The sequence below is a fragment of the Dryobates pubescens genome, chromosome 31 (assembly GCF_014839835.1).
Source record: "Dryobates pubescens isolate bDryPub1 chromosome 31, bDryPub1.pri, whole genome shotgun sequence".
In the NCBI taxonomy this organism is placed as follows: domain Eukaryota; kingdom Metazoa; phylum Chordata; class Aves; order Piciformes; family Picidae; genus Dryobates; species Dryobates pubescens.
The window spans coordinates 2,323,355-2,340,408 of NC_071642.1; the positions used below are offsets into that span (position 1 = coordinate 2,323,355).

General features: G+C 53.8%; 1 protein-coding gene and 2 non-coding genes across 3 annotated transcripts in view; 1 reads left to right on the top strand and 2 right to left on the bottom strand.

Moving 5' to 3' along the window:
* DPP9 (dipeptidyl peptidase 9) overlaps nucleotides 1-15,936 on the bottom strand; it is a 28,483-nt gene extending 12,547 nt beyond the window's left edge. The window contains exons 1-8 of the mRNA XM_054175413.1: nucleotides 15,816-15,936; nucleotides 13,655-13,742; nucleotides 8,932-9,185; nucleotides 4,193-4,305; nucleotides 2,504-2,677; nucleotides 2,145-2,313; nucleotides 1,367-1,480; nucleotides 1,004-1,132 (exon numbers count right to left, since the gene is read on the bottom strand). Of these exons, the coding sequence (XP_054031388.1) occupies nucleotides 1,004-1,132; nucleotides 1,367-1,480; nucleotides 2,145-2,313; nucleotides 2,504-2,677; nucleotides 4,193-4,305; nucleotides 8,932-9,185; nucleotides 13,655-13,710 (1,009 nt within the window). The 5' untranslated portion in view covers nucleotides 13,711-13,742; nucleotides 15,816-15,936. The remainder of the gene's footprint in view (nucleotides 1-1,003; nucleotides 1,133-1,366; nucleotides 1,481-2,144; nucleotides 2,314-2,503; nucleotides 2,678-4,192; nucleotides 4,306-8,931; nucleotides 9,186-13,654; nucleotides 13,743-15,815) is intronic.
* Nucleotides 15,937-16,364: 428 nt separating this feature from the next.
* On the top strand, nucleotides 16,365-16,436 carry TRNAG-UCC (transfer RNA glycine (anticodon UCC)). Its single transcript has one exon. It is a non-coding gene; the product is annotated as a tRNA-Gly (tRNA).
* A 312-nt stretch (nucleotides 16,437-16,748) lies between these two features.
* TRNAV-CAC (transfer RNA valine (anticodon CAC)) lies at nucleotides 16,749-16,821 on the bottom strand. Its single transcript has one exon. It is a non-coding gene; the product is annotated as a tRNA-Val (tRNA).
* Nucleotides 16,822-17,054: the final 233 nt, after the last annotated feature.

Genomic DNA, 17,054 nt, shown 5'->3' on the forward strand with positions numbered 1-17,054 from the left:
TTCTGGTGTCCCCAGCAGGACACAGAGCTGTTGGAGCAAGTTTAGGAGGCCACAAAGATGATCCAAGGGCTGCAGCAGCTCTGCTATGAGGACAGGGCTGAGGAGCTGGGGGTGTTCAGCCTGGAGAGGAGATGATTCAGGGGGGGACCTTAAAGCTGTCTTCCAATACCTGAAGGGATCCTACAGGAAGGCTGCAGAGAGACTTTTCATGAGGGTGTCTAGAGACAGGCCAAGGAGGAATGGTTTGAAGCTGAGGGAGAGCAGGGTTAGACTGGAGCTTAGGAAGTTCTTCAGTATGAGGGTGGTGAGACTCTGGAACAGGCTGCCCAGGGAGGCTGTAGATGGAACACCCTGGAGGTGTTCAAGCCCAGGTGGGATGAGGCCATGAGTCTAGTTGAGAGGTGTCCCGGCCTGCAGTGGGGGATAATCGGATCCCTAAGGTCCCTTCCAACCTAAGCCATTCTCTGATGATTCTATGATTCCAGAGGAGAACTAACTCTGCTCCTGCTAAAATGGCTCTGTGTGAATGTACAAACATCAAACTGCTGTGAGCAAACACCACTGTGATCACAAGAGCCGCTCTGGGCACGGCTGAAGTTTGCTTCTGCCTTGCATAGTTGGCTCGGTGTGCTCTCAGGAGGGAGAGGAAAGCTGGTATTCAAAATGCATTCCACCAGATACATTCCATCCCCTCAGCAATCCTTTCATTGAAGCTGAATTTTAAACCTCATTCCTTTCTTTGGGGCTCAGAGACTCAATTAGGTCTCAACATTTACAACCAGCTCCTAACGGCGGTGCCGAGGGCCGTGGCTCAGCAGCGGCCTTGGCAGCATTAGAGAATGGTTGGACTGGAGGATCTTCAAGGTCTTTATCAACCAAAACAATGCTGGAGTTCTATGACTCTACACCCCACTATGTCCCCAGATTCATCCAAGAGTTCAGAGCACAAATCCCACAGCAGGAGCCGAGAGCAGCATTAGCAGCCCTGTGGTATTTCACTTACCTGTCCTGGGGTATCGATAGGAGTCTGTTTTTCTCTCCTCCAAGGCAGGTGAAGGAACATGAATTATCTCCACCTCTGACTCATCCACTTCCTCATACAAGATCCTCAGTGTTTTTAAATCCTCTGCACCTAGGACAGACAGCAAGCACCTCTGCTGCAGTCTTTTGCCAGCTGCTCCTGACTTGCCCTGAGCACTGCGGCAGCACCCCCTGCAAATACTCCTCAGAGCTCAAGCCCAATCCCTCAGAGGCTTGTTCCTTCAGGTGAGCTCCCCAGGAACAGACCAAACCCCCAAACCCTTGCTCTAGAATATCTTCTCAGCAGGGGCAGCAGCAGAATTTGCTAAGCAGAACACTGACTGACCTTCTGTGGAAGCTGTGGGACACCACCAGTAGCCTGTGAAGCGATCAAACTCCTCCTGAATGACAAAAGTGGCCACCCCAGCAGATTTGGGGTCATCAAGGACATTGGATAAGCCTGGAGAGGAACAAAGGAGACTGCATTTAAATCTCCTGGCAAAAAAATGCTGGTCCAAAGGAAGAATGCACTTGGAAGAACTGGGTCCAGTTTTGGGGTCCTCACAAGAAGAAAGACTGCAAGGGGCTGCAGCAGGTCCAGAGAAGGGCAACAAAGCTGGGGAAGGGTCTGGAGAGCAGGGCTGGGGAGGAGCAGCTGAGGGAGCTGGGGGTGTTCAGCCTGGAGAAGAGGAGGCTGAAGGGAGACCTCATTGCTCTCTACAGCTCCCTGAAAGGAGGTTGGAGCCAGGTGGGTGTTGGTCTTCTCTCCCTAGTAACAAGTGACAGAACAAGAGGAAACAACAGCAGGGGAGGTTTAGGTTGGACATTAGAAGAAACTTCTTCACTGAAAGGGTTCTCAACCACTGGCACAGGCTGCCCAGGGAGGTGGCTGAATCCCCATCCCTGGAGGTGTTCAGAAGCCACAGAGATGTGGGGCTGAAGGCCACAGCTTAGCACCAGCCCTGGTAGAGTTAGAGAATGGTTGGACTGGATGAGCTTAAAGACCTTTTCCAACCAAACTTATTCTGTGACATGGAGCACTGTGGTGGGAATAAATCATGAAGACATGAGTCCTTCCAGCCCACATCTGGCAGAAGGGGCTTGCTTTTGCCCCCAGCAGTTACCTTTATGGCAGTAAGTCATTCGCTTCTCCTCCCCTGTCTCAATGTTGGCTACCCAGAGGTCATTGTTATTGATGAATGAGAAGAAGGCAGGGTCAGCTGGGCAGATCTTGGGATCCATCCTTGGCCCTGTGCACTGAGTTTTGATCTCCAGAGGCTTCATTGGAGACACCTACACAGCAACAAAACACACAAACAGCTCTGTATTGAAAAGGTCTCAGCCACAGATAGAGAAGAGCCCTGGGAACGAGAGCCAACATTGCCCCCGCGGCACGAGAGGGATGACCGTAACCAGCTGGACTGTGGAGCCATCCCCAGCCCAAACCACTGAGTGAGACTGGAAAGCTCACTGGCAGACTCACCATGAATCCATTCTTGCCCCCATCTCGACAATGAAAGAGGCTGTTGCTGGCCTGGAAGAGGAAGAGGCCACTCTCACTGTGGAAGTCATAAGATGTGATGCCAAAGACACCAAGCCTCTTGCGTTCCCTCAGGAGCTCCTCTTCTCTAGAGTACATCCCATGATGAGGGGTTGCCTAGGGTGGAAGGAAAAGACCTGAAAGGATCTGCAAGGAGAGAAACTTAACACAGGAATGCTCCATGACTGGCAGCAGCAGGTCTGTGAATGCCCCAAACCCAAAGCCAGGCAGCAGCCTCACCACACCAGGCCATAACCTGTGTGCCTCGAGGGCTTCAGTAGCTGAAGGAGGCCTACAAGAAGGCTGCAGAGGGACTGCTTCCAAAGGCCTGCAGTGACAGGATGAGGGGCAAGGCTTTGAAATTAGAGGATCTTAGGAACAGGTTCTGCTCCATGATTGTGATGGAGCACTGGTTGCCCAGGGAGGTAGTTGAGGCCCCATCCCTAGAGATATTCAAGGTGAGGCTCAACAGGGCTCTGGGCAGCCTGATCTACTTGGGGATGTCCCTGCTGACTGCAGAAGGGGTTGGACTGGATGAGCTTTGGAGGTCCCTTCCAACTCAGACCATTCTGAGAGTCCATAACCACTGCAGTCCAGCCTACAGGTGTGGTCCAGGGGAACCAGACCAACCACATGCCCCCAGGTTTCCTCTGCACCAGGGGGAGGAATTGCCAACCTGTCACTGCTGCAGTTGGCACTTCAGCAGGCACTGAGGACAGCTGCACTTGCTCTGCTTATGCAAATCAGATGTAACCAATTAACTTAATGACTTCATCTACAGCCTTCACAAACAGTTTCCATGTCAGACACTGCAAACAAAAGCTCTTCCGGGGAGCTTGAATTACCCTGCAGGGGACTGAGCATTCCAAACAGGGTCAGGTTTTCCACCAGGAGCCTTCTTAGTAGGGAAGAATGACAAAACCCCTCCACTCTCCTCTTGAGCAGTGCTGTCAGTGACAAAGGACAGCAGAGAAGGGAAAATCCACCTCCATTCTGCTTGCATGGCAGTGGAGTTTAGGGCAGAAGCAGCAGTTTGGATTGAAGGTAAGCAGGACAGATGACAGACAGGCACTGCACTGAGCACACCAAGAGCCCAGCCAGGACACCCAGAAGAAAGGTGCACTGTCCTGACAGCCTGGAACTGGAGACTGGAGACTGGCAGACTGGAGAGGTGCTGCTTCAGACTCCTCTTTGCTAGATCAGCCCTTTGCTTGCCACATCAGCTGCTTCCATGCTCACTGCCAGCCCTGCTGCACACACAAGTGACTATTTTGTGTTATGAAGCAAAGCAAATCTTGCTGCAGCACCATCCTCTGTGCCTGCCATGCTTCCATCTGCACAGCAGAGCTGTACCCACCCCTGAGCCCCCCAGTCAGCCACTTTCTCCAAGCACTGCCAGCCCAGGCTCTTCACACCCTCACAGCAGCATGGAATGGTTTGGCTTAGCAGGGACCTTCAAGATCATCCATTTCCAACCCCCCTGCCACGGCCAAGGACACTTTCCTCTAGGACCAAGTTGCTCAAGGCCTCATCCAACCTGGCCTTGAACACCTCCATGGAGGGGGCATCCCCAGCCTCTCTGGGCAGCCTGTGCCAGTGTCTCCCCACTCTCAGTGTAAGGAATTGGCTTACCTGAAAGTGATCCAACATCTGCTTCCAGGACAAGAGCAGCAAGGCCTCCTTCCGTACCTTTTTGGGAATCTCTGAGTAAAGAAGGGAATTCTCTCTGCTCCCATAGGGCATTCCTGTCAGGAGGACAAAAGCAGCATCCCTACCTCAGATTAATCAGCCAGGATCAAGAGCAAACTGACCACCACTAACACAGTGTCTGGTAACAGAGGGGCTGGGGCTGTCCAGAGGCTTTTCCCAGCTGTCATTCCCAAGCAGCTCTCAGCTCCATCAGGAATAACATCCAACTGAGTTACACTCAGACACTGATTTACTGTGAGCTTTCCCCTAAGCACAATTCACCACTTAGCAACCTCTTCAGAACTGGTTACATCCAACTTTTCCTCTCTGTGGACTGTTCAACCCACGCCCCAGATGCACTCTGAAACAAGCCACTCCCTGACCTGGTGACTCAACATTAACTCCCAGCTAGGAATTTGCTACAGGGACCTCATTCAGGCCAAGGCTGGCAACAGCCTGCAAGAGAGCAAAGGGGGGGAAAGAAAAGAAAGCTGGGAAGCCCTAGAGAAGCCTTTCCAATGTGAACCCCAGCACTGCACACTCCAAAGCCCCTGTCATGTTCCATAAGCTATCAAGAGCTGCTGGCCCTCATCCAACTCCCAAAACAACCACCAACCCCTCCCCCAAAATAAACCAACCCACCCTGACACAGAATTTTGGCAGCTTCACCAAAATCCAAAGCCCAGGAGCTTGCCCTTTACATATGTTCCTTGGAGCATCCTTTCTGAGGCTCCCCCCTCCCTGATCAGGATTACCCCCAGGGCCAAGGGGCTGGGATATTTTGTCTACCCTGCACATGTGCTGGGCAGAAGAAGATTTCTGAGCTGGAGAAGGCAGCAGTGGAAGTTCCTTCAAATTAAAAACTGAAATATTAATAAGGCCTCAGGAAGCAAAAAGCAATCTGTGAGAGCACAGAATCCTCAGAGAGAGAGAAACACCAAAGTGCTGAGCATGTGGTGTTTAATATAAGCAGCATCTGTCATCATACAACAGAAAATTCTATGGGGACAGCCCAGGAATGATTTAAGATGTCCAAAGAGGGGGAAAAAAAAACCAACCCCAAAACCTGGAAATAGGAACAAATGACTTTTCATATATCCACATTTGGTGCTTGTGTGACTGGGACCTGGGATTCCTCTCTCCTCCTACTTTCTACACTGACCTCAGGCTGACTACGAGACAAATATTGCCTCCCTCCCAAAAAGAGATTCAGATTTGGTCCCAAGGGAGAAAAGGCATGCAGGGAAGTTCTTCAGGAGGCTTCATCCTCTTCCTCAGCACTCACTCACTATCACTATCCCCTTGACTCTGCTCTGCTGAGACCTCACCTCCAATCCTGCCTCCAGTTCTCGTGTCCCCAGCAGAAGGAGGACACAGAGCTGCTGGAGTGAGCCCAGAGGAGGCCACAAAGATGACCCAAGGGTGGAAGAGCTGTTATGAGGGCAGGCTGAGGGAGCTGGGGCTGTGCAGCCTGGAGAGGAGAAGACTCCAGGGGGACCTCAGAGTTGCCTTCCAGTGCCTGAAGGGATCCTACTGGAAGGCTGCAGAGAGACTTTTCCTGAGGGTGTCTGGAGCCAGGCCAAGGGGGAATGGTTTGCAGCTGAGGGAGAGCAGGGTTGGACTGGAGCTGAGGAAGAAGTTCCTCAGTATAAGGGTGGTGAGACTCTGGAAGAGGCTGCCCAGGGAGGTTGTGGATGGCTCCTTCTTGAAGGTGTTCAAGGCCAGGCTGGATGAGGCCTTGAGCAGCTGGGTCTAATTGAGAGCTGTCCCTGCCCATGGCAGGGAGGTTGGAGCAGATGATCTTTGAGGTCCCTTCCAACCTAAGCCATTTTATGATGCTATGATTTAATGCTGGGGCAGAAGGCCAATGGCTTCAAACTGGAGGAAGCTGGATTTAGATGAGACATTAGGAAGGAATTCCTCCCCAGGAGGGTGGTGAGGCACTGGAACAGGTTGCCCAGAGAAGCTGTGGAGGCTCCAAGCCTGGAGTTGTTCAAAGGGACCTTGAGATACCTGGGCTACTAGGAGGTGTCCCTGCCCATGGCAGGGGGTTTGAACTGGATGACCTTGAAGGTCCCTTCCAACCCAGCCCATTCTGTGCTTCTCTGATGACAACCACAGCACAGTGGTCTTGACCACTCCTGAGCTGCTGAAATAGGCTCCTGGTACTTCAGAGCACAGGTGTTCAGCTCAGAGATGATCACTGTGGCATTTCTCCTTAGCAGGAATGCCTGGAAGAGGTTCCCCTGCATTATCTGGCAGACACTGATCTGAAAATGATGGCTCAGCCTGCTCTGTGCCCTGTTCACTGCAAAGCCACTCACCTCCCTTCACTCCTGCTCCTGGCTCCTACAGGAGTGCCAGCCCTGCAGAACACCAACCAGCCAGTGCTGCTCTGGCTGCCACTTCATCCAACAGAAGAACACACAAAAGCTTTTAATTTAGCCACTTAAGTCCTCATTTCTTTAGTCCTCTAGATGAAAAACTACCTCAAAGTCAGCTTGGCCTTGAAATATTTTAAACAGCTTTAAATCAAGCCTCACCTTTCAGACTCAACAGGGGGGAAGCAAAAAACAAAGGATCTAACTCTGGCTGCTGCCCTTCACAGCAGCTCCTGTGTCCTAAGAACGTTTGAGGAGCTGTAACAAATCAAGTCAGGAGCTGCTTAATGACAAAACAAATCAGCCCCTCAAATCCAGCATCCTGTGTCCTACCCTGACCTACACTCAACTGGAAAAACCAAAGGCAAGCAGCAACAATAAACCCAAGAAACCAACCCCCCCCAAAAGGTCATCTCAGGAAAGCCAGGGCTGTGTGGAGTTGTCTTTCCTGGCCCCAGTAATGATCAGCTCATGCCCCAAAGCATAACAAACTCTTTATAAAGCCTATAAAGCTTCCCCCATGCTACCAACCACCAAATTATCCAGTTACTAAAATCCAGCCACTCTGGTACTAATTACACTCTGGCTCCAAGGATAATGAGGGACCTGTACAGCACAGCTTGCTGCTCTTCTTTCAGTCCTGCTGGAAGGAGGAGGGGACAGGAAAAAAAGCTGTTTCCCTGCAAACACCATCCCCAGCTCGTTCCCACCTCAGCTCTCAGGGTTTTATTTCCACCCCTACACTCCTGAAAGCATTCCACCTGGCACTCCATAGAGCAGGGAGACACCAGCACCTCCTCTGTGAGCACCCAGAACTTGCAACACACAGTTAGCAATTCCTGCCAGCAAACTGCCTTCATCCATCAGGCAAATCCCATTTCTCCTGACCTAGAGGCATGAGGCAGCCCTGAGCTGGAGGAACACTCCACACTCTCTTGCCCCATCACCTAGGCTGCCAAAGGACACTGGAGTTCACAGCTCCATCACCAGGTAGGTCTGGCTGTGCTGCCCCTTGTCACTAAGCAGAGCTGCTGTGGTTGTGTGGGACTGGAGAGGTGCCATGGAGCCACAGAATCACTTAAGCTGGAAAAGGCCTTTAAGATCATCAAGTGCAACCACTGGCCCACCACTGCTCAGTCCATTATCACACCATGTCCCTCAGCATCACATTTACAGGGCTCTCAAATCCCTCCAGGGATGGAGGCTCCACCACTGCCCTGGGCAGCCTGTTCCAGGGCTTGACAACCCTTCTGGGGAAGAAATTGTTCCTCATGTCCAACCTGAACCTCCCCTGGTGCAACTTCAGGCTGTTTCCTCTTGTCCTGTTGCTTATTGCTTGGGGGAAGAGACCAATCCCCACCTGGCTCCAAGCTCCTTTCTGGGAGTTACAGAGAATGACATTGTGCTCTTGGAGGTGGACAGCAGTGAGTTGGGGCAGATGTGGTCCATGTTAACATGAACATCTCAGCCCTCCTGAGCGTTTCAGCTCACTGTGTGCAAACAGCTGACAGATGAAGGCTGTTCCTCATGTCCAACACAAACAAGAGGAGGCTCAGAGGAGACCTTTTTGCTGACTACAACTACCTGCAGGGAGGTTGTAGCCAGGTGGGGGTTGGGCTCTTCTCCCAGGCAACCAGTGTCAGAACAAGAGGACACAGTCTCAAGCTGTGCCAGGGGAGGTTTAGGCTGGATGTTAGGAAGAAATTCTTCCCAGCAAGAGAGATTGGCCATTGGGATGTGCTGCCCAGGGAGGTGGTGGAGTCACCATCCCTGGAGGTGTTTAAGAGGGGATTGGATGAGGTGCTTGGTGCCATGGTTTAGCTGATCAGATGGTGCTGGGTGAGAGGTTGGACTGGATGATCTCAAAGGTCTTTTCCAACCTGGGTAACTCTATTCTATTCTAAACCTCCCCTGCTGCAACCTGAGGCTGTTTCCTCTTGTCCTTGGGAGCAGAGATCAACCCCCACCTGGTTCCAACATTCCTTCAGGGAGCTGTAGAGAGCAATGAGGTCTCACCTCAGCCTCCTCTTCTCCACACTGCTCCCTCAGCAGCTCCTCCCCAGCCCTGCTCTCCAAACCCTTCACCAGCTTCAGCGCCCCTCTCCGGACCCGCTCCAAGCCCTCATCATCCTCCTTGCAGCTGCAGGCTGCACCAGTGAGCAAGTGTTCAAACCTTGAGCAGCTCTCATCCCAGCTCCCTCCCCTCCTAAGCATCCTTCCCCTCCCCTCCTAAGCATCCTTCCCCTCCCCTCTTTGGCCTGGGAGCTGTCCCACAGCCCCGCAGAGGCGGCGGCGGCTTACCCAGGTAGTAGAGGCGGTGGGAGTGGGGGCTGGACTCTTCTGTCTTCCGGACAAACTGGAAATCATGGGGAGCTTTGTTGACTATCATGCCTGAATACTTCCTGCTGCTGTGAATTATGTCACGCAGCCCATCCCAAGAATGCTTTTGCACCTGGAATTGGGAAGGCACATCCTCCATCTCCACCACTTCCGAGCTGTCCGACAGCGCGTCCACTGCGGTCATCCTCTCCTCCCCTTCAGGGCTGGACAAAAGACTGAGGGAGAAGAATTAAACCCTAAGAAGCCTTAAGAAAACACAGAAAACAAAACAAACCCCAGCCAGCCAACCAACTATTCCTGCTTGATTTAAGAAAGCTCTAAGAGTGCAACAAGCTTCAAGGAACAGGCAACTCAAACTGCAGCTCCTAGGATTCTCTGTGCTCAAGGGTTGGCATTGTGAGCGTCCACTGGAAGGAAAAAATCCATCTCCCATCTCATACTGAGAGCTGTTAAATGAAGATATTGACCTCAGAGTCCTGCTAAAGGAAGATATTGACCTCAGAGAGTCCTGCTAAATGAAGAGCTCACAGAATGTTAGGGGTTGGAAGGCACCTTGAAGGATCATCTCAGTCCAAGCCCTCTCTCTGCCAGAGCAAGTCACCCAGGAACGCAGCCAGGCAGGGGCTGAACGTTTCCAGTGACCTCAGAAACTCCCTCTCCCAGATTCTAGGTGATTCTAGAAATCAGCTGTTAAAAGGAAGTACAAGCAGCAGATTCTGGTGCACAGAACAATCAGCTTGACTCAAAGGAAAACCACCCCAGGAATGTGGGTGGCTAAGTCATCAAAGCTATGACCCATCAGAAAGGCACATCGGCTCCTGGCATGGAAGGCCTCAAAAGTGGAGTCCCCTTCCTGTCCTGAGGGAAAGCAAACCCACCACTTGAAGAGGCTTAAGCCCAAGCACAGCACCTCACTTACCTGACAAGCTCCTGCAGCCAGGAATGAAGGAGGAGAGATGGTAAAAGAGGGAGGAAAGAGCCCAGGGATCTCTGCTAGCAGCCAGCCGATCCTGGCTGTCCCCTGCCGAGCGTGGCAGGCATTCCCCACACAAGTTCTTGAAGGAGAGCCTCCAAAGAACACCTCCACATGCAACTACAGCAAATGTTAATGTGAGGAGAGGTGGACTAACAGACTTGCCCAAGGTCAGTGATGCAATCTACTGCAAAGCAGGAATGAGCCCAGGACTAGGGAAACCAGTTTGTGGCAGCCCAGCCAAGAGCGGGTTTCCCTCCACCACGTCGGAGAAGCTGCACTGCCCTCCCTGAGGAGGTTTTGAGATGGTTTGGGGGTACCCAGAAGGATGTGACAAAGGATTTCACAAGAACTGACAAAAAAAAGCCCCAGCTATGAGGCTGGAGAAGTTTGCTGTGTGGAGAGAGAATCACACAGCACCCAGACAGCAAAGCAGTGGCTGAGGATTACAACTCGTCCTCAGCAGCCCCAAGATTTACATTGCCAAATGAGAGGCTTCTGGAGTGCTGCCTGTCATTTGGGACAGCCACCTGCATCCTGACAGGAGAGCAGCTTCTGAGAGCAAGGATTAAGCAAGAATGACACAGAAAGCAAATCTCTGAAGGCTTTCAGCCTCAGGAAGATGCACAAAGAAGTCTCTCCCAGCAGAGAGAATGAGGGGAGAGGAGCAGGGTGGTTATTTATATCAGCACCAGAAGACACCCACCTCTGCCCATTTTCTACCAGGAGGATTCTGCAGGATCACAGGGTGTGAGGGATTGGAAGGGGCCCCTGAAGAACATCCAGTCCAATCCCCCTGCCAGAGCAGGACCTGAGAATCCAGCACAGGTCACACAGGAATGCATCCAGAGGGCTCTTGAAAGCCTCCAGAGCAGGAGACTCCACAATCTCTCTGGGGAGCCTGTTCCAGTGCTCTGTGACCCTCACAGTGAAGAAGTGCCTCCTCATGTTGAGGTGGAACCTCCTGGGATGTAGTTTCTATCCACTGCCCCTTGTGTATGACAGGAAGCAGCTGAGCAGAGCCTGTCCCCTCCCTCCTGACCCCCAGCTAGTTATAAACATTTATTAAATCCCCTCTCAGTCTTCTCTTCTCCAGACTAAACAGCCCCAGGCCCCTCAGCCTCTCCTCACAGGGCAGTGCTCCAGGCCCTCAATCAGCCTTGTAGCCCTCCCTTGGACTCCCTCCAGCAGATCCCTGTCCCTCTCGAACTGGGAAGCCAAAGCTGGATGCAATATTCCAGGTGCAGGGCAGAGTAGAAGGGGAGAACCTCCCTGGATCTGCTGGACACACTCCTCTTCATGCTCCCCAAGATCCCACCGGCCCTCTTGGCCACAAGGGCACATTGCTGGCCCCTGGAGAACTTGCTATCCACCAGGGGCACCCCAAGTGTTCTTTGGGGATTGTTTGCACCTTCTAACAAACTCTGCAAAAGGAAGTCCTCACCCAGTCCAACATCTGCTGCAATTACAGCAGGAGATGAGCAAACCCAAACCAAAGTACTTCCTTAAACTGCAGGCACAGGGCACAAGGGCTGGAAATAGAACCACATCTTCAAGCTGCTGAGTCCCTAAATGGTACAAAAAGGGCAAGTAATGAGCCAAGAAGCAAGCTCCTGAAATACCTCTGTAGGTACTCCTGGTACCTACTGCCCAGCAGCAAATCCACAGCCTGGAAATGAAGAGCATTTTGCAATCAGAGGCAGGCAGGAAGCCCCAAGTGAAACCACAAGAGGAGAACGTGATGGGATGTTCCAAGGCTGTGAGTGTGGCTGTGGCCTCTGCTGCCTGCATCCAGGGTCTCCATTTCAGCAGTCAGAACCACATCTGAAGGCAGAAGTGTTGCCTAACAGAAACACATGACAGGAAGACCCCAAAAAAACCCCAAACCTCCAGCTGGGCAAAAGTCTCTCGACTCAATCCCACCTGGAGAGCAAGTCAGGCAATTAAAACCATCTGCCTTTGGCTCAAGGTGTCTGAAACCTGGGCTTCTCTCCCCCAGCAGATGAAACCATCTCCTTCAGCCAGCTTGAGTCCTCAAGAGGGAAAGCTACACCTTGAAGGGCTCAACACAGCTCCCTGGTAACTGCCTCAAGCTGAACTGGAGGCTGGAGCCCCTTCCAAACTGTGCTGCCTTGTTTTAATCATAGACTCACCCAGCTTGGAAGGGACCTCTTAAGGTCACCTAGTCCAAGCCCCCTGCAGTCAGCAGGGACATTCTCAACCAGATCAGGTTGCCCAGAGCCCTCTTGAGCTTCACCTTGAGTATCTCCAGGGATATTCTCCTCAGCCATCTCTCAGGGCAGCCTGTTCCAGTTCTCAGCCACCCTCATGGTGCAGAACTTTTCCCTACCATCCAGTCTGAATCTGCTCTTCTCCAATTTCATTCTTTTTTCAATGACTCACCAGGGAAGTGAAAGGCTCAGCTTTTAGCCTGGGACTTTTCTCACCCTGCTGATTCTGACACTAGAACAGAATGGAGCAGCAGGATAAGCAAAGCAGCCATCACACAGTTAGGTGGAGGTGTTGGGAAATACCACCAGGAGACAGCTGGAGTGTGCTGGAGCCTCACAAAACTTGGGTCCTGGCAGGCTAGAGAGGAAAAAAGAAGATCCAACTGCTTCACCCATGGCTCCAGCCATCTGGACAACACAGAGCAAGCACTTGGCAGCACCACAGACATGAGTCAACAAGTGTAAGTGGGACCTGTCCACCTGAAACTGCAAAGTGAATTGGGGATTCCAATTATTTAAAGGACACAGAGCTGCTGGAGCAAGTCCAGAGGAGGCCACAAAGATGATCCAAGGGCTGGAGCAGCTCTGCTGTGTGGATAGACTGAGGGACCAGGGGCTGTGCAGCCTGGAGAAGACCCTGGGGGACCTCAGAGCTGCCTTTCAGTACCTGAGGGGATCCTGCAGGAAGGCTGCAGAGAGAGTTTTCCTGAGGGTGTCTAGAGACAGGATAAGAGGGGAATGGTTTGGAGCTGAGGAAGTTCCTCAGTACAAGGGTGGTGAGACTCTGGAACAGGTTGCCCAGGGAGGTTGTGGATGTCTCCTCCCTAGAGGTGTTCAAGGCCAGGCTGGATGAGGCCTTGAGCAGCAGAGTCTAGCTCAGAGGTGTCCCTGCCCATGGTGGGGAGGTTGGAGCAGATGAGCTCTGAGGTCCCTTCCCACCTGAGCCATTCCATGATCCAGTTCACCCTCCCTGCTAAAGCTGGTAAGTGCTGTTGCAGCAGCACTGCTACTCCCACTCCCCAAACCATCCAGCTACCCCTGGGAGGTCATCTCCATGCTTCTCCTGCCAGGTTAGATGGGCCAGGCACACCCCCACCAAGCTCTCCTTCAAGGGGAAAGCCTTACTCTGAAGGCAACAAGCAAGAACAGGTGAGAGAGCAGCACAGGGGAAAAAACAAAACATGATGAAGCTTGGAACTGGAAGTCAGTGAAAGAAGTTATCTCCCTGAGTCACTTCCTGACCCACAGCTCCTGGCAGAGAGCTCCTCAGGCAGAATTAAGACACTTGGGATTTTTCAGCAACCTCCTGCACTCCAGGAGGTGGCTACCAAACCTCCTGCACTCCAGGAGGTGGCTACCAAACCTCCTGCACTCCAGGAGGTGGCTACCAAACCTCCTGCACTCCAGGAGGTGATTATTCCTCTGTCCCACACAACCCAAAGGGCAGCAAAGGCTCTGGGAGGAACCAGGGCACCATTACCTTCTCCAACTTCCTGCAGTCTCGTTTTCCAGACGAACCCTCTTTATCTTCTGCATTAACTACTCAGCAAGCTGGGCAGGACAGGAAACTGGGAAGGAAGAGGGGAAAAAAACAACACACACACACAAAAAAAAGCAGATTTCATATAACTGCAGTTTCTCCCATCACAGGAATAAGGCTGCCTAAAAGCATCCTCCATAGGTCACATTTCCAGCTGAGCAGGGAGGGAGGCACCACCAAAACTGCCTCTGGATTGCACTCTGTGGTCCCAATGTGTTCTGCCAGCACGTGCTGGATGTTAGCAGGCCAGAGACAGCTGAGAGGCTTCACCTGAACAATAGGGCTCACTCAGATCTGTGCTCTCTTTCTTTCTTTCTTTCTTCCCCACAAAATTCTTCTTACAAAAATAAAACATAACCAGAGAATCCTCAACTTCTGACCCTTCCTTGCATTCCTCCTCCCCCCCCCCCCCCAAGCCCTGAAGTGTTCTGAAGCATCAGGCACTAGGAGCTGAGAAAACAGAGGGTCTGGTCCCCACACTCACAGGCAAGAGTCAAACAAAGGACACCATAAGGAGCCAGACACAGGGTCAGCAGCCCCACAGTCCCACCTGGGACATAAAAAGCCACATCTGTCTTCCAAGCCAGACTGCTGCTCCCCTCTGCCTCAGCCTGCTGGCAGGGAGCAAGCCCAGCTCCCCACACCAGCTCAGGAGGCTCTACCTTCACCATTGTCCTCTCTCCCCAAATGCACTCCAGTACAAAGAGCTCTGTCTCCTCTTGAAGGGAGCTGTGAATCACAGGCACACCCAACACCTGCCACTGTCCTTTGCCAAGGCCACTGCTCTGCCCCAAGAGCCTCTCCTCCACCAAAACCACACTCACAGAAGGAGCAGGAGGGACAAAGCGTCGCAAAGAAGCACCAGCAGCGAAGCTCCCGAGCTGCAGGGGAGAGCAGAGAGGGATGAAGGAGCAGCAGCCAGTAATTTAAGGGCAATTTTTGATGCAAGCATGAAGGGCAGCAGGAGAGATGCTGAGGAATGCTGAGTAACCTGGTCTGGGCTCACAGCTGCCCCTGCTTGGAGCAAGGGGCTGGGCTTGAGGCCTCCCCAGGTCCTTTCTAACCTTGGTTATTCTAGGATTTTAATGTTTCAGAGGAACATCTCCCCCTCAGCCCACCACCACAGCTCACACACTGCACACAGAGAAGGAACAATAACAGCCTTCAATGCTGAACTCGGAGGTAAAGAAAAAGCCACCAAAACCCCCAACAACCAAACCCAGAACCTGAACAAAACAGCCAGGAGAGATCAGAAACCCAGCATGAATCATGACAGTCATTTGTCAGCGAGACCCCAGGGGCCTGCTGGGGCATTCAGAAGAGCCAAAGCCACACAGTCACCTACAGGAGCCCTGACAAACGTGTCCCTGTCACGGGCAGGAGCCTGAAGATGTCCTTCACCCACAATAAAAGCCACTGAGGGTGGAGTAAACGGCTGGGGAGGTTTGTCTCCGGAGCTACGAGCCCTGGCAGAAGCTGCCAGCAGCCCCTGTCCAGCTCTGTACCGCCAGCGGGGCTGGAAAAGCCCTGCCGGGGAGCTGCTGCCCTTGCTGCAGAGGGGAAGCCGGGCCCGGGGGGAGCAGCAAGGGGGGAGCCCAGGGGACACAGCACCCTGTATGTGTGCCCCCCACCTCCCTCCACTGCTGGGGGCAGCTGCGTGCCTGCGGAAAAAGAGGGGCTCGCAGCTTCTCACCTAGGAGGGCAGAGCAGAGGCTGCTGGCGGGGGGTGGGCAAAGGGCTCCCTCTCCTCCCAGGCCAGGGCGTCCCGCCCCATCACCCCATCCCTCGGCGGGGGGACGAGGTAATGAAATACAAACAGCCCCCTGGGGCCAGGCGGCCCTCCCGTGCCTGCAGGGCAAACGGCCTGGCAGCGCCGGGGGCGGCGGACACAAGGCACGGCGTGGGAGCCGAGCGGCCACCTCCCGGCCCCTCCGGCACCCCCAGCCCGGGAACGCAGCCCACGCAGGGGCCACGCGCTCCCTGCCCGCCGTCAGTGCCCCCACGCTGGGGCAGGCCCCCACCTCCCCCAGCCCCTCCCGGAACGGGGGAAGCCGCCCACCCCCTCGGGCGCCCGGTAACACCCCCTCCCCTCCTCACTCACCCCGGGGCGCGGCGACCTCCCCCTCAGCGGGCGGGGGGGTGGCTCCTCTGCGGGAGGGCGGGGGAGGGGGGGGGGGGGAAAGCGGCGGCGGCAGCGGCTCCGTCACTCCCGCTCCATGTCCCGGACACTGGGCAGCCCCGGAAACGGGGGAGGGGAGGGGAAAGGGGGGGGGAGTCGGCGGCCGTGCCACGGCTCGACCTTTCACCCGGCGGCGGAAGTGGCGGGAGCGCGCGAGCCGGGAAAGTACCAAGTGGTGGGGGCAGGGGAGGAAGCCCTGAGTGGGAGGTGCGTGAGTGGGAGGTGGCGGCGGGAGGATGGAGCTATTCTCCTTAGGGAAGGAGGGGAGAAGAGCGAGCGAACTGGGGGTTAAAACGAGCGGAGAGAATTTTCTCTCCCCACCCAGCTTCAGAGCCGGGCGCTTATTGCCGCCGTGAGATAATGGCGGTGCTCTTTTCCGTCCTCCCTGCGCTCCCTCCCTTCGTCTCTAGAGGATGGTTGGTTCCGGCGGTTAAGGTTGCTGAGGGAGGCCGAGAGAGCTTTTCCCGCCGAGCGTTGGTGGTATAGTGGTTAGCATAGCTGCCTTCCAAGCAGTTGACCCGGGTTCGATTCCCGGCCAACGCAGCGCTGCTTTTCTTTCTTCCCGCTCTTTCTTTTCCTTATTCTGCGGCTGATCCAGGACCCCCTGCACGGGAACCTCCCGGCCCGGCTGCGGGCTCACCCCTCCCAAGAGCGGCGGCTGTGACTTCTGTGCCAGCCCACAGCGGGGCCCCGAACAGGCTGGGGGACGGTGGAGAAATGAATATAAACCAACGTAAAAATTTAAAATAGTGAAAAAATAAGAGGGCGGAATAAAAAACAAACAAACAAAAAAACCAAACCAAACCCCCGAACAGCGAGAAATCAAACCGTGCGGAGAGACAGGAAAAAACCAAGTGTTTCCGCCCGGGATCGAACCGGGGACCTTTCGCGTGTGAGGCGAACGTGATAACCGCTACACTACGGAAACCCGCGCTGGCGGCTCTTGCTGCGCTGTGTGGATGAAGCAGAGCGGCTCTAGGCATTGCTCCGTCCCCTCACTTCACGGCAACCCTGAATCGTACTTGCCCTAACCACCCCGCACGGGCTCCCAAATAATTAGCGTTAATGAGTCATTAGTGCTTCCAGAGCCCCACTCTCCTCGGCGGCTGAAGTCAGCGTTGCCGAGCTGCATGCCGATGGCGCGCCCCTCAAAGAAGGAAC